This window comes from Suricata suricatta, chromosome 2 (genome assembly GCF_006229205.1).
Source record: "Suricata suricatta isolate VVHF042 chromosome 2, meerkat_22Aug2017_6uvM2_HiC, whole genome shotgun sequence".
Lineage (NCBI taxonomy): Eukaryota > Metazoa > Chordata > Mammalia > Carnivora > Herpestidae > Suricata > Suricata suricatta.
In genome coordinates, this window is record NC_043701.1 from 98869632 (window position 1) to 98884124 (window position 14493).

Here is a 14493-nt window from a genome sequence, read left to right on the forward strand (position 1 = left end):
CAAAACAGTATGGTACTGGCATAAAAAACAGGCATATATAGATCAATGGAACAGAACAGAGAGCCCAGAAATAAACCTAAGCATACATATATGGTCATTTGATTAAGGACAAAAGAGCCAAGAATATACAATGGGGAAATGACAGTCTCTTCAATAAATGATATGGGGAAAACTTGACAGTCACATGCAAAAGAATAAAACGGGACCACTATCTTATACCATGTGGGGAATAAACTTAGAAATTCCCTGGGCTTGCACCAATGATTTAACAAGTCATAAAGAATTACAAAGCCATAGGATGTTCTCACCCAAGCTTGAAGAAACAAGATTAGAACCCCAGGATAGAGCAGGCGGGGTTAAAGGCCACAATGCAAAGGTATATAAGGTAAGCAAGATTAGGTATTGGGGCAAAAATGCTTCCCAATTTAGTACTATAGCAGAAAGCTGCTTTCACAGGAAGAAGGTCAAATTAGGTAAACAGGTAAATAGGACTAGGCACTGCTACAGGTGATGCTGCCCAGAGCAGAGCTGTTTAGCAAAACAAAGGTGTCTTGTTAACCCTGAGGTTACTTGCTCTGTCTTATCCCCTGGGCTAGCTAAGATAACAGACAAGGCACCTCCTGTCTGCCATAAATAACCATCTGCCCAGAGCCAGTATTTTGTTTAATATTGACTCAAACTCCAAACACAGTATATCTTCAAAAACCCCTTTCCCTCATGCCCATGAGTTAATATTCAAAGAGTTATGGTCTCTTTGTGTACACCCATCACCTTTATAAGCCTTAATAAACACAGAGCAAGGACCCTTATTTGGGGCCTGATCTTTTCCTGGACATTAGCTATCTCTCGTATTTTAATCCTGCATCCACTTTCTTGCTGGACAAGAAAGAACTTTAGACTTAGAGTCTACAACAGCACCATACACAAAAATGAACTCAAAATGGGTTAAAGACTTTAATGTTACACCTGAAACCATAAAACTCCTAGAAGAAAACATAGGTGGTAAGTTCTTTGACATTTGTCTTGGAGATGATTTTTTTAATCTAACATGAAAAGCAAAAGCAACAAATGTAAAAATAAACAAGTGGAACTACATCAAACTAAACACCTTCTGCACAGCGAAGGAGACCAGCACCAAAACGAAAAAGCAACCTACTGAATGGGAAAAGTATTTGCAAATCATATACCTGATACAGGGTTAATATATAAAATATATAAAGAGCTCATACAATAACAAAAAAAATCCAATTAAAAATTTTTTTAACATTTTATTTATTTTTGAGAGAGAGCAGAGAGAGACAATATGAGCAGAGGAAGGTAAGAGAAAGAGGGAGACACAGAATCTGAAGACAGACTCCAGGCTCTGAGCTAGCTGTCAGCACAGAGTCTGACACAGGGCTCGAACCCATGAACCACGAGATCATGACCTGAGCCGAAGTTGGATGCTTAATCGACTGAGCCACCCAGGTGCCCCAAAATCCAATTTTTTTAAAAGGCAGATCTGAATAGACATTTTCCCAAAGAAGAGCTACAGATAGCCAAGGGCCACACGAAAAAGATGCTTAATACTAATCATCAAGGAATTGCAAATCAAAACCACAATGAGATATCACCCCCCACCTATTAGAATAGCCAGCATCAAAAAGACAAGAAATAACAAGAGTTAAAAGGGATGTGGAGAAATGGGAATCTTGGCTCTGCTGGTGGAGATGTGAATTGGTACAACCACTATGAAAAACAGTATGAAGATTCCTCAAAAATTTAAAATACAACTACCATATAATCCAAAAAGTTCACTGCTGGGTATTTACGCAAAGTAGTTAAACATTAACTTGAAAAGGTATCTGCACTCCCATGTTCACTACAGCATTTACAACAGCCAAGATAAAGAAACAATCTAAGGGTCCAAAGATGGACGACCAGATAAGGAAATATGGCAAATGTGTGTTATATTGTGATTTATAGTAAGAAATACATATATAGTACTTGGTCTTTAATCCCATTTCTGGCATAGAGCTCCTAAAACCCTTGGAATTTCCTGTGATCAGAGAGATCACAGTGGCTTTTGGAAAGCCCTTAGGAAACCCAAAGATGGGGGCTGGTCATCAGGGGAGCCAACAGTGTAATTAAAAGGTTCAACTTTCAGTACCCCCGCCCCAGTCTCTAGGGTGGGGAGGGGCTGAAGGTTGAATCAGTCATCATTGGCCAATGATGACTTCATCAATTATGCCTATGTAATAAAGCCTCCATAAAAACCCAAACAGACAGAGGTCAGAGAGTTGCCAAATGAGTGAGCACATGAAGATTTGGCAAGAGTGGTGACCCGGAGAGAGCATGGAAGTTCCACCCCCTCTTCCCTCCCCCAACCCTATGTAGCCCTTCCACCTGTCTGTTCCTGAGTTATGTCCTTCTATAATAAGCCAGGGACCTAGTATGTATAATGTTTATGAGTTCTGTTAGCTTCTCTAACAAATTAATTGAACTCAAGGAGGGGGTCATTGGAATCTGTTTTTAGCCACTTGGTCAGAAGTACAGGTAATAGCTTAGACTGATGAATGGCATCTGAAGTCGAAGGAGGAGGTCACAGGAACCTCCAGTCTGTAGCCAGGTGTCCAAAGTACAACGAACAGCCTGGGCTTGTTGCTGGCAGCTGATACAGAGTCAGGGTTGAGGGCACTCTTTTAGGACTGGAACTTTCACCTATGAATCTGGTACTATCTTTAGGTAGATAGTGTTAGCATTGAAATGAATTCCGAGACACTGTTGGAACTGGCCAGGAATCTAAGTTAATACATATACAATGGAATATTATTCAGCCACATAAAAGAAGGAAGTCTTACCATCTGCAACAGGGATGAACCTTGAAGGCATTATGCTCAGTGAAATCAGAGAAAGACAAATACAGCATGATCTCACTTATAGATGGAATCAAAACAAGCAAACAAGCTCATACATACAGAGACTAGATTAGTGATTACCGGAGGTGGCGGGGGAGGGCTAGGTGAAATGGGTAAAGGTCAAAAGGTAGAAACTTCCAGTTAGGACATAAATAAGTCATGGGGATATAATGGACAGTCCAGTGACTATAGTGAATAATCCTGCATTGCATGTTTGAAAGTTGCTGAGAGAATAAATCTTAAAAGTACTTATCACAAGAAAAATTATATTTACAACTCTGCATGGTGATAGGTATTATCTAGACTTATGTGGTGATCATTTGCAATATAGACAAATAGCAAATCATTATGTTGTACACCTGAAATGAACACATTATATATCAATTATACCTCAATTAAAAAATGGTGCTTTCCAGGTCTCCCTACTCAGACTACGAACAATAAAGAAATTCCAGAGTCAAGGATAAGGGCTCATCAAGTTTCAGCACAACAGGCATACAATAACGTTTGCTTTGGGGCAAAGTTCCCATCTGTCACCCTGTTCAAAGGTCCAAATGAATGACCTTTAAATGTGCTACATGTCAAAATCCAAAATGCCAAATGGAATTCTCATTACCTCTCAGCGGAGTCTCTGATGAGCTGCTGCAAGTCCACCTCCTGCTTCCTCAGGGTTCCAAATGAAGACTGGCTTTCCACAAGGCCTTTGCCTCCGACATTCAGCTTGACCTTCCCTAGTGCCGTCTCGATGGACCCACTCACATGGTTTTGAAACTTGCCCTCGTATTTCACAAAGTCCGACTCCACGACCACTGGAGTGAACGAGACATGCAAAGGAGTCTGAGGATAACAGAGCCACCTCTCTGCCCCAGGTCACCTACCTTTCCAATCCTGTGGAAATCCATGGGAAACATGAAGTTTGCATTCAAAATGCAAAGCTGGCAGCCATGCTGTGTGTATGTGCAAGAGAAAATGGAGCCGGCTCAGCATTGTGACCTGTTGGCCAGGGGTTCTACGGGGTGTGTGTGGGTGTGTGTGCATGTCTTTCAGTTCCAATATATACGTATATATAGACAGGTGCATAAAAAGTATCTGAAGAGTCTGACAAATAACATTAAAGCAAGTATCCAGGGGCTCTTGGCTGGCTCAGTTAGAAGAGCATGTGACTCTTGATTTCAAAGTTGTGAGTTTGAGCCCCACGTGGGATGTAGAGACTACTTAAAAATAAACTTTAAAGCAAGCATCCATTTAATCACTGTCCAGATTATAAAAAAAGAATAGTTTAAATATGCGCTTTTCCAGGGAGAAGACTATAAAGGGACTTCATGAGTATGACACCTAAGCAGTGTGAAAACAGCCACGGTTCATGACAGAGTGGTCTGTCTTATGTGGTCTCTAGCAGGGCAGTCAAGGGGTCTGGGCATCTTCCCTTCCCAGCCACCGGTCTTGGAGAACATTCCCCTGGCCTTTTTTGCCATTCGGAAGAAACCTTTAATAGGTCAGTTAAAATCCATCTCACAATAGCAACAGTTCATTTAACAATAGTATGGCACAGAACACATATGAAAAAATTCCCCTTCCTGACTTACCTGTTTATCCTGACCTCTCCCAGCCATTTAATTCCTCATCATACCTTATCTCTATTCCTGATAAAGTCAGTGCTGCCCGCCTACCCTCCCTCTCTCCAACACCATCCTGGAACACACAAGCGCCAGACTCTCTACCCTTATTTTCTGGCTTCCCAGACCTAGGAAGATGCCACCACCCATAACGTGTCCCAGCTGCCATCGAGTCCTCCAGGAATTACCATGTTCCTCATCTGGTCACATCCAGATGACTCTGATATTGCCTTCAAGCTCTGCCCTTCTTTTCTGGACACTAAAGATAAACATCTGATGATTTCATCTCTGAACTGCCAGCCTTCCCATGTCTCCGGATTTCTACTGTTCTCATTTTTAATCCAACCAAATACCACCATAAAAATAGTCTCAGTCCCTGTCATTTGGTATGGCTACACTTAGAGGCTCTTAGAAACTTCACACTGGGCTTTTTTCATTTCTCTGACCCAAGGCTCTCCTGGTCTCCTGGTTATACTTCATAAGCCATGCTGCCTGAAGTCTGAAAGGCTTCTTTCCATCGGCTCACTGCCCCCAACACCTGTATTTCTTTCACTCCAGTCAAGAAAACCCGTTCCTGAACAAAAGTTAATGAGAATTAATCACCCATTGTTATCTTTGCAATTTACAAAACAGAATCATCTCTCTTGCCACCACCAAAAATAAGAAGACTGTGAAAATGCCCTCAATTCAAAGGCTTTTCTTATTTTGTTTGTATTCTTATGGAATACAAACACTTTGGGAAACCCTTTGGGAGCAGCATAGAAAGGTTGTTCAGAGCTCAAGATTATAATCACTGTTCTAACATTCCTAGCTGGAAGAACCGGCTAACATGCATCTCCCTGAACCTCCCTTTTCCCATATCTAATTTGGAGATAATGCCTTCCTGATGGATTCTGTTACAAGCTCATGTATGTAAATCACATAATACAGAGCCTTGCACATAGTAAGCGCTCACTCTATCTGCTGGATTTAGGCCAGAACAATGCCATTTTCTGATAAAAGGCAGTCTTAGGTTATACAAAGAGCTACACAGACAGAAATTCTCTCTCTATATCTCCCCTTTTCTCTAGCCGTTTCTGGACCAGCTTGAGAGCCTATCCTGGTCTCCCCAGAAAGATCCATTATGTGAGTAATAAAACTTTTCACACCCTCCCAATGGATACATAGGATCTGAATCAACTGATTATGCTCAGTGGCCACAACACCTATGGTGGGCATGGCTTACTTTTCTACCAAAAACGGCAATATTATCTTTTAAAACTTAAGCTATAACTTTTCAGGTCTGGCCTGTAGAATTCTGTTCATTTTAAAAAAGAGTACATCTTTAAGACAGTATGCAAAGGAACAAGAGAATTCATTGTAAGGCCTCACCTCACAATCACTCAAGACAACGTGTCACCTAGAAGATGAAGCATCACCTTTTCTGGAACTAACTGTAGCATACACCCAAAGCAACCTACCTGGACTCAGAGACTGGTCATCTGTGAGCACATCTCCAAGGGTGACAGAGAGAAACTGGTATTTGGGTCTCTGCCAGCACCAGTATCTCTTCTTTTTGGTCACCAGACTTAGAAGTTGTAATTTATCAGAGTCATTCAAGGTTGATACTGCAATCAGGTTACCTCCAGAATCGACTTCTTTAAGAAAATTCCTTGTTGCTTTGGCAAACATTTTGAGAGCCCCAGAAGACCTGGGAAAAAAAAGTTACCCCCAAATTAAATAGGAAGCTATTATCTCATTTTTTCGTAAAATTGCCTTATTTCTCCCTAGTGTCCATCCTGTCTTCTCCCTAGAAAACCCTCTAGTGTGAGTTCAGTTGATGACAAAAAAATCAAATTGAAATACTGAAAGTGAATAGGTGTGTAAGTGAAGATAGGTTAGGTTGTGTTTCAGAAAAAAAATAAGCTCCAAATATTAGTGGCTTTAACAAGAGAGGTTTATCTCTGGGCCACACTATACTTCCAGTACAGGAGGATGTGAGAACTTTTCTTGTTGTCGTCATTCAAGGACCCAGACTAAAGGGGCAGCCACCTTGAATACTGTCAGTTGTCATCCAACAGGAAAGAGAGTTCTGGAAAGTCTCGCACCACCAATTAGATGTTCTTGCCTCAAATGGACACATAGCATGTTCACTCACAATTTGTCAGAAGCAGTCATACAGGCTCAGCCAGCATAATGGTCAGGAAATAGAACCACACCAAGGAATTAGAAGGCAGACACATGGGAATATTTTTCAATATACCGACTACCCTAATTTGTAGATACAAATATGACCTCTTCTTTGACGGGTCATTGTGCTCTTTCTCTACACTCTGTTATCTCCTCTATTCACAAATGGAAAGAAACTATTACTTTTTAATTCAGAAATGAAGACCTTGTCCCTCCTCAGCTGTAGGGAAAAAGAAGAAACACGCTAGAAGATATAAAATACTGTATTCAGTGGAAGAAGTACAGACTATTTGATAAATGGTGTCAGAAGATGGGCTTATCATCTGAAAAAAAAAAAATAAAGCCAGATTCCTACCTCACGTCACACACAAGAGCAAATTCTCAGCGGATTAGAGGGTGTTTTGAGGAAAACTGAAACTATAAAAATACTAATGAAAAATACAAATATTTGTTCAATTGTAGGATGAGAAAGGCCTTCAGGAAGACAAACAAAAACTGAGAAAATACTTATAGCATTCATAAAAAAGAACTAAGATACTGCTAAAAAATACTTGTAAAAAATCTTTCACAAATTATTTTTAAAACGGGATAGTAGAAATATAGGCAAAGGTTTTTCAACAACTCACAATATATAAATTGCACCTAGCCTATATACACATAGGCTATACACACATACACACACACAAATATATATGTATATGTGTGTGCAAACACAAATACACACATATGTAATTAGTATTACTCAAAAAAAGGACAAGTGAAATAAGATTAAAAAAATTAATTAACATCAAAGATTAAAATATCTAATGGATAAAAACTGTGGTTCACTTGTATTTGTACCCTGGTGTCTGGCAGTCCCATAGACAGAAAAATCACACAGTCTGAGAGCTGGGAGCAGTCTTAGACATTAACTAGTTAAACCCACTTGCTTTAACATGAACCTCCTCTAGGACACCAGAAAATGTGTATCTTACTTATCACTAGCCCTTCTCTAAAGTGCCTTTTCTCCAATTATTGTGTGGCTACCTAACCCTGTTCTTGTATATTAACAGTAAGAATAAACATTTAAGGAAGGTGTCCTAACACATAAAAAGTTACTTTCTGATAAACAGTGAATGGCAAGGAAGGAAAACTGCCTATGCTCAGACTCTCACCTCTAATTCATCCCTCACTATGCTAAGTTACTTGCTTGGGAAGGAGCCCTTGCTTATTGAAACATTTCCTGAATCCGTCATTAATTATCCTCAAGTGCCTATAGCACAAAGGTACTGGCTTTAAGCGCTTAGGATACTGATACAAAAAGTAATCTATCTCTACACAGATGGCCAACAGACATGAAAGGATGCTCAACATCACTAATTACTAGGAAAATGCAAATCAAAACTATAATAAGATATCACTTCACACCACTCAGAATGGCTGGGATCAAAAAGACAAGAAATAATAAGTGATAGTGAGGATGTGGAGAAAAAGGAACACTCGTGCACTGTTAGTGGGAATGTAAATTGGTGCAGCTGCTGTGGAAAACAATAAGCAGGTTCCTCAAAGTATTAAAAATAGAAATACCATATGATCCAGTAATCCCACTACTGGGTATTTACCCAAAGAAAACAGAAACACTAATTTGAAAAGATGCACCCCCATGTTTACTGTGGCATTTACAACAGCCAAGAAATGGAAGCAACCCAAGGGTCCACTGACAGACGAGTGAATAAAGATGTCGATGTGGGGAGGGGGGAGCAGATAGAAAAATAAACAACTAGGTTTTATGCTAGATATTGACATTAATCATCATAAGAAATGAACCAAGAAAGGGGCTCTAAATCCAACTGAAGAGAAGCAGAGGGCCAGAGAAGTCCTCCTGAAGTAGGCACGATCCAAGCTGCATTTTGTGGACTAAGAAGCAGGCGGAGGAGCAGCAATTCTAAAAGCCCGGCATCTGCAGGAGGAGGTGGAGGGTGGGGAAGATGGTGCACGGCAAGATTTGTGACCAACAAGCTCATGATGGTCCATGAGACATCATTCCCTGTAAGCATACCCATCACCACTTCCTCAACAGACGAGGAATTACCTTTCAAGCTCTGGGCTTGGCTCTTGCATCGGAGTGCACGGTTCTAGAGTGGGGAAGGGCAAAGGACGGGCTGGGGAAGCCTTGGTCCAGGCCATGCAAGCCGTGCCTCCCTGCTGGGGGCCAGCGGAGGGGCTGTGTAGGGAGCAATGAAGTCACAGTGGTCTCTTAGCAAGATCTTCGGGAAGCAAAATAGGAAACTAGCTGGGAGGAAACCAGATTAGAGATGGTTATTCTGAGCTCTGCCATGGGCGTAAGGACAGAAACGATGCTGATCTGCTGGTTTCCCCAGAACTCTGGTTGGATGTGAGGGCGGTATTGGAGGAGTCGCAAGAATGGCCTCCGCGTATGCCAGGTGTGGGCTGGCCGAGGAGACAGATGCCAGGCACAAGAAAGGGGATTCAGGAGGAAGCAGATTGGTGGGAGGCGGGGGGGGGGCGCCAGTAAGACGGTACACGCTGAAAGTGGATCCAGGGTAGCGTCCAAGATTTACTTTGCCAAACATATGGAAAGAACCTTTAACAAAATAAGGTCTCCCCAGGGACCTGTGGGAATTCATCCTGTTTGTCCTAGAGAAGAGCCACAGCAGAATCTGCCTCAGTGTACCATTGGTATCAGAATCTCTAGTTTTATGGTTTCTAGTCTTTTCTGGTACAACCCGAAAGGGAATTCACTAACTTGCCTTCAAGTCACACAGGTTTCTGAAAAAGCCAAACCAGACTTGCCATTAAAAACATAACCTGAGGCGCCTGGGTGGCTCAGCTGGTGAAGCCTCCGACTCTTGGTTTCAGCTCAGGTCATGATCTCATGGTTAATGTGTTTGAGCCCCACATCAGGCTCTGCACTGACCAGGCAGAGCCTGCTTGGGATTCTCTCTCTCCTCCTTGCCCCTCCCCCACTCACTCACTCTCGAAGGAAGGAAGGAAGGAAGAAAAAAGAAAGAAAGAATAAATAATAAAATCCATATGTTGTGGATGGCAAAGCCTTTGTAATGACACTAATTCCCCCCCCCCCAGAGGAATTAGAGGCTAAAGAAAAAGAACTTTTAAGTATTTTTTCCCACCTACCATCAAACATAGCTCATTTGCCTTCTTGACAGAGTAGTGTGCTTTACGAAGAGCTAAGGCAGGCAGCTACGGCTTTAGAGGTTTTTATGAAAGTCAGGCTAGTTCATTCAAGGAACTCAGTATATTCTCCTTGTGGAGTTAAAGAGGTTTCTTTATTATTGTTATGTTCAAATGCATAATATATTACATGGCTCAAATATCTAACTTGTGTAAAAAATATATATACACTGTGAAATTTCATTTGTACCCCGATCCCGTCTACCCTTTTTTTAAATGTTTATTTAGTATTGAGACACAGAGAGACAGAGTGGGAACAAGGGAGGGGCAGAGAGAGAGGGAGACACAGAATCTGCAACAGGCTCCAGGCTCTGAACTGTCAGCACAGAACCTGATGCGGGGCTGGAACCCATAAATCGTGAGATCACAGCCTGAGCTGACGTCGGACGCTTAAGTGACTGAGCCACCTAGGCACCCCCCATCTAACCTTTCAAGGCTCTTCCCTGCAGGTGTATTACCATGGTATTTCTTTCTACAAGTTCAAAGGAGTCTGTAAGGATGTCAAAGCAAGACATCTTGTTTTTTATCATGTAACAGTATGTCCTGGAAATCTTTCCCTGCTAATACCTTCATCTTTGCAGCTGCCTAATACTCCATCATGGGGCTGTACCACTGTTTGTCCTATATGGCTGCTCACTTAGGTTATTTCTACATTATTTATCATAAAAATGCCACACTAAATACTCTTGAACATGTCTTCTTCATATATGGGTAAGAGAATCCAAAGGAAGACTCTTAAAAGAGGGATTGGGTCAATCCATCTATAATTTTAGGGGCTCTACCATTTTGCAGTCTCACCAACAAGGTCTCAAAGTCTCGGCAATAGAGTGTGTTCTCGAACTATTGTATTTTTGTCAGTATCCTAAGTGAGAAATAGTATCTTAGTACAGTCTTAGGATATATTATTTTAACATGCTTTAATCAAGCATCTTTGATTTAAAGAATTTTTGCATTTCCTTTTCTTAATCATTTGTGTCCTTGGTCTATTTTCTATTGCTTTTTTTCTTTATTCCTAGGAGGTTTTTTTTTATATAACAGATCAGCTAAAACATAGGCTGGAAATTTAAGATGGTTGAGTTTATTACATGGCATTGGAAGACAGTAAGCTCCCATACCTTTCTCAAGCATCTAAAGTAACCGTCTAGGCAGGAAAGATTAAATAAGCCTAGAGTCAACTGAAAGATCTAGAACCCACATTGCCTGACACAGACAAACACAATAAAGTCTCAATTAACTATAAATCAGAACTCAGATTCAAATTTCCAGTGTGTTCCAGTCTCAAAGGAGACAAACATGGCCTCATGAGAGATGTAGTTTAAATTGCTCATGGCCTAAAAACTGCTTGCATTTCACAGCTGTGCCACAGATCGTGGCTCTCACAAAAGGCCTTATAAATTCCGTTAGCTTTGGGGCACCTGGGTGGCTCAATCAGCTAAGCATCTGACTCTTGATTTCAGCTCAGGTCATGATATCATGGTTTGTGAGTCTGAGCCCCACATCAGGCTCTGCACTGGCAGTGTGGAGCCTGCTTGGGAGTCTCTCTCTATCCTCCTCAATAAATAAACATTTAAGAGAAAAAAGAATCCCAATTGCTAGGTGGGGGGATGGGTTAAATAGGTGATGAGGATTAAGAAATGCACTTGTGACGCATATGGCATGTTGTACGGAAGCATTGAATTGCTAAATTGTACACCTGAAACTAATATTCCACTGTATGTTAACTGGAATTTAAGTAATTTTTTTTTAAAAGAATTCTATTAGCAAAAGGTCCTTACCCAGCTCAATGCAATTAGAACTCAGAAAGCAAAAGCAAATGTGGTAAGGATATATAAGTTTGAATCAGACTCCTGGACAACAGATTTTGAAAGAAGAGACTATGAAAGCAAGACAATACCAAGTAAGAAGAGCACATGGCCAACTAGGACCTCTGGTTCCTGGGAGCAAGGTCATGACTGCATGAGAACGTACTATAATTAGCATCCATTCATAATGGTTCCCAGTGATAGAATGATCAAATCTTTGAGTTGGGAAAGACCCAGTTCCTCTTCATGCTCAATGCAGGATTCTTCCCGGGAACAGCTCTGGCTGATCAATGGGCCCCTGCTTGAGTAGTTCTGAGGAAGAAACCTCAACATTAAAAAGCACCAGTTAAAGAGAGAAACTATTAGAGCACCTGTGCTGTGCTGGCATCGGGGTAAATTCTTGCTTCGCATCTCGTCACTTAATCGTCAAAACAACACTGAGTAGGCATTTAACAGATGTGGAAACTCAAGTTTGAAGACGTTAGGCAACTTGAAGACGTTAGGCAACTTGCCCAAATCACGAAAGGGGGGGAGGGGTGGCAGGGAAGGAGCCCTGACGGGGAGCTGGCCTGGTCCTATCAGCCAGCCCTGGTGTCGCCAGGCACAGGCCTGGCGTGTTCCTGTTGAGCACGAACAGGGTCTCAGCACACCAACATCAGGCAAGGCCACTCTGATCAATTACAACAAAAACAAATCCCTCATAATCTGTGTGACGTCAAAATGTGAATATTGTCCAAACCACAAAAGTGACCAAACAGCCACCATGGCTAATGAATGACAACAGCTTCAGCCTCACCACAGCCTTCTTTCATCTTAGACAGGATGTGTGACCGTACGCCACAGAATTCTCCCTCTTCCTGACAGCATCCAAGCCAGAGCTAAATCCTGTTTCCTTAAATTCTCCCCCAAACCACCTGCAAGCCTGAATGCTGTAACTCCTTTGTAACACCCACTTACTGAGACGCTCCACGGTTCCCTAGGCTGTGAGGACTCCCTCACTGCAACAAGCATCAAACCAAACTTCTTCAACTCTAAGTGCCTTCCTGGAGATCTCTGGAGAACACTGAATGTCACATACAGAATTAGTGCTAAGCCAACGTTCCAGTGAGGTCCACCTGTCTTCTAAGCCTGAGCCATTGACTGTGCTTTTCTGATTTCCTCAGGTTTTTTTTAATAGGATTAATTTTTTAATTTTTTTAAAACATTTATTCATTGTCAAGAGACAAAGAGAGACAGAGTATGAGCAGGGCAGGGGCAGAGAGAGAGGGAGACACAGAATCCAAAGCAGAGAACACAGAGCCTGGCACAGGGCTCGAACCCACAAACTGTGAGATTATGACCTGAGCCAAAGTCGGATGCTTAACCGACTGAGCCACCCAGGCACCCCAGGATTAATTTCTATAAAATATGAATAAGACTCATTTTTTAAAATAAAGTGTGCTCAAAAGGGTAGACTACAGTTAGAGTGGAAGCGAAAATCACAGTTACGGCACATGTTATTTCCTCACTATCCAGGGAAATGTACCTGTCTCATAGTTAACAACTTCAGCACATTTTGAATTATTTTTAGTTTTCTAAATAACAAAGTGAAATGGAGGCTATTAAAACAGAGGTGTCATCTTTTTATATCCTCCCTGCTCAGAGCCCAGTACCTGAGTTCATTTTACAGAAAGATAAATTAAAGGCAAGGTACTCCATTGCTTCTAAAATAAAAATCAGTATGTGAAAGAAACAAAAAATGATGGTCACAGGACAGGCATGCGCTTGAAAAAGGAGTGAGGGTGAGGCGACAGAAAGCTTGTGGCAAGTGGAGGGGGGAACAGAAGACATAGGGTTTAAGAACAGAGAAGAACTCTCTGGTCCCCTTGCGGGTTCAAAGAGAACAAAAAGAAAAACGTGGTCTTAAAGCAGGCGGTCGGTGGGGCAGCAGCTGGGAGCCTGGGCCTTATTTCTTAGATCGAGTCTAATTGCCTGCGCTCTGCTTCTCCCACTGTTCTCCTTGACAGGAAGACCTCACGGGCGGTTGATTTTGACTATGATCAATTTACTCCACATGTATTCAGCTGCTTCTCTGCCCTCAAAGCCCTGTTTCATCCCACGCTAATGCTCCGTCGGTCCGCCTCTAGAGGGCTGCTATCCCCAGACCTCCACCCCGCTCCCCATCCCGTGGAACAGAGCAGACTCTCCACGAATGATGTTTCCCAACCCTCTACAGCAAACGCCTTTGTAGAAGCCGCCGCTCCTCGTTCACTCTCAGGTGCAGATGAGAAGTGAGCGCCCCGGGGGTCCGCACCTCGAGGCCTAGGGGAGCCGCGGGAGCAGCTGTGATGTCATCCCGTCCCCGGCCTATGACACTCGGGCGGCTTGGCCTTCTCCCCAAGCTCGGGGCCCAATTTCAGGCAGATAGGGAGTCGGTTAAGACCAGAGACTCAACTCTGTGCTCCGGCCTCCCTCTCCCGCACACACTCTCGGCAAGCGGGGAAAGCCTCTGCACACCCCGGGGGAGCGGGAGGACAAAGAATGCAAGAGTGGGAGGAGGGGGACACAAGGTACTAGCCCTCTCGACTGCCGGGGAAGGAAGAGGCAGCGGGGAAGGGGGGAGAGGGCTGGGGAAGGGACGGGGGCCAGGGATGGGAGCAAGGGCACGCAACGCGTCCCGGCGGCCAGTGGAGGGGCACCAACTCGTCTCCCTTAAGGGGTGCAGCAACAGCGGGGAGGGGCGTCCCAAAGAGAGAGGAGCTGCAGACTCGGCTCCCCGCAGCCGAGCGCCCGCGGGGGCGGGCGCCGGAGTGGGGCCAGCGCCGCAGCACTCACCTG

At 42.9% G+C, this 14493-nt stretch overlaps 1 protein-coding gene across 5 annotated transcripts in view; it reads right to left on the reverse strand.

The window, feature by feature from the left end:
- GSDME (gasdermin E) overlaps window positions 1-14100 on the reverse strand; it is a 67975-nt gene extending 53875 nt beyond the window's left edge. Inside the window, exons 1-3 of one of the 5 annotated variants that reach the window (XR_003905084.1) lie at window positions 8754-8822; window positions 5974-6203; window positions 3514-3706 (exon numbers count right to left, since the gene is read on the reverse strand). Coding sequence is in view for 4 of the 5 variants with exons in the window: in XM_029930321.1 (XP_029786181.1) it covers window positions 3514-3706; window positions 5974-6203; window positions 8754-8782 (452 nt within the window). In the remaining variant the exon portion in view is untranslated. Of the gene's footprint in view, window positions 1-3513; window positions 3707-5973; window positions 6204-8753; window positions 8823-13969 lie in introns of those variants that run through there. The other 4 variants (XM_029930330.1, XM_029930321.1, XM_029930338.1 and 1 more) reach the window with 4 other exon arrangements.
- Between the last annotated feature and the right edge of the window lie 393 nt (window positions 14101-14493).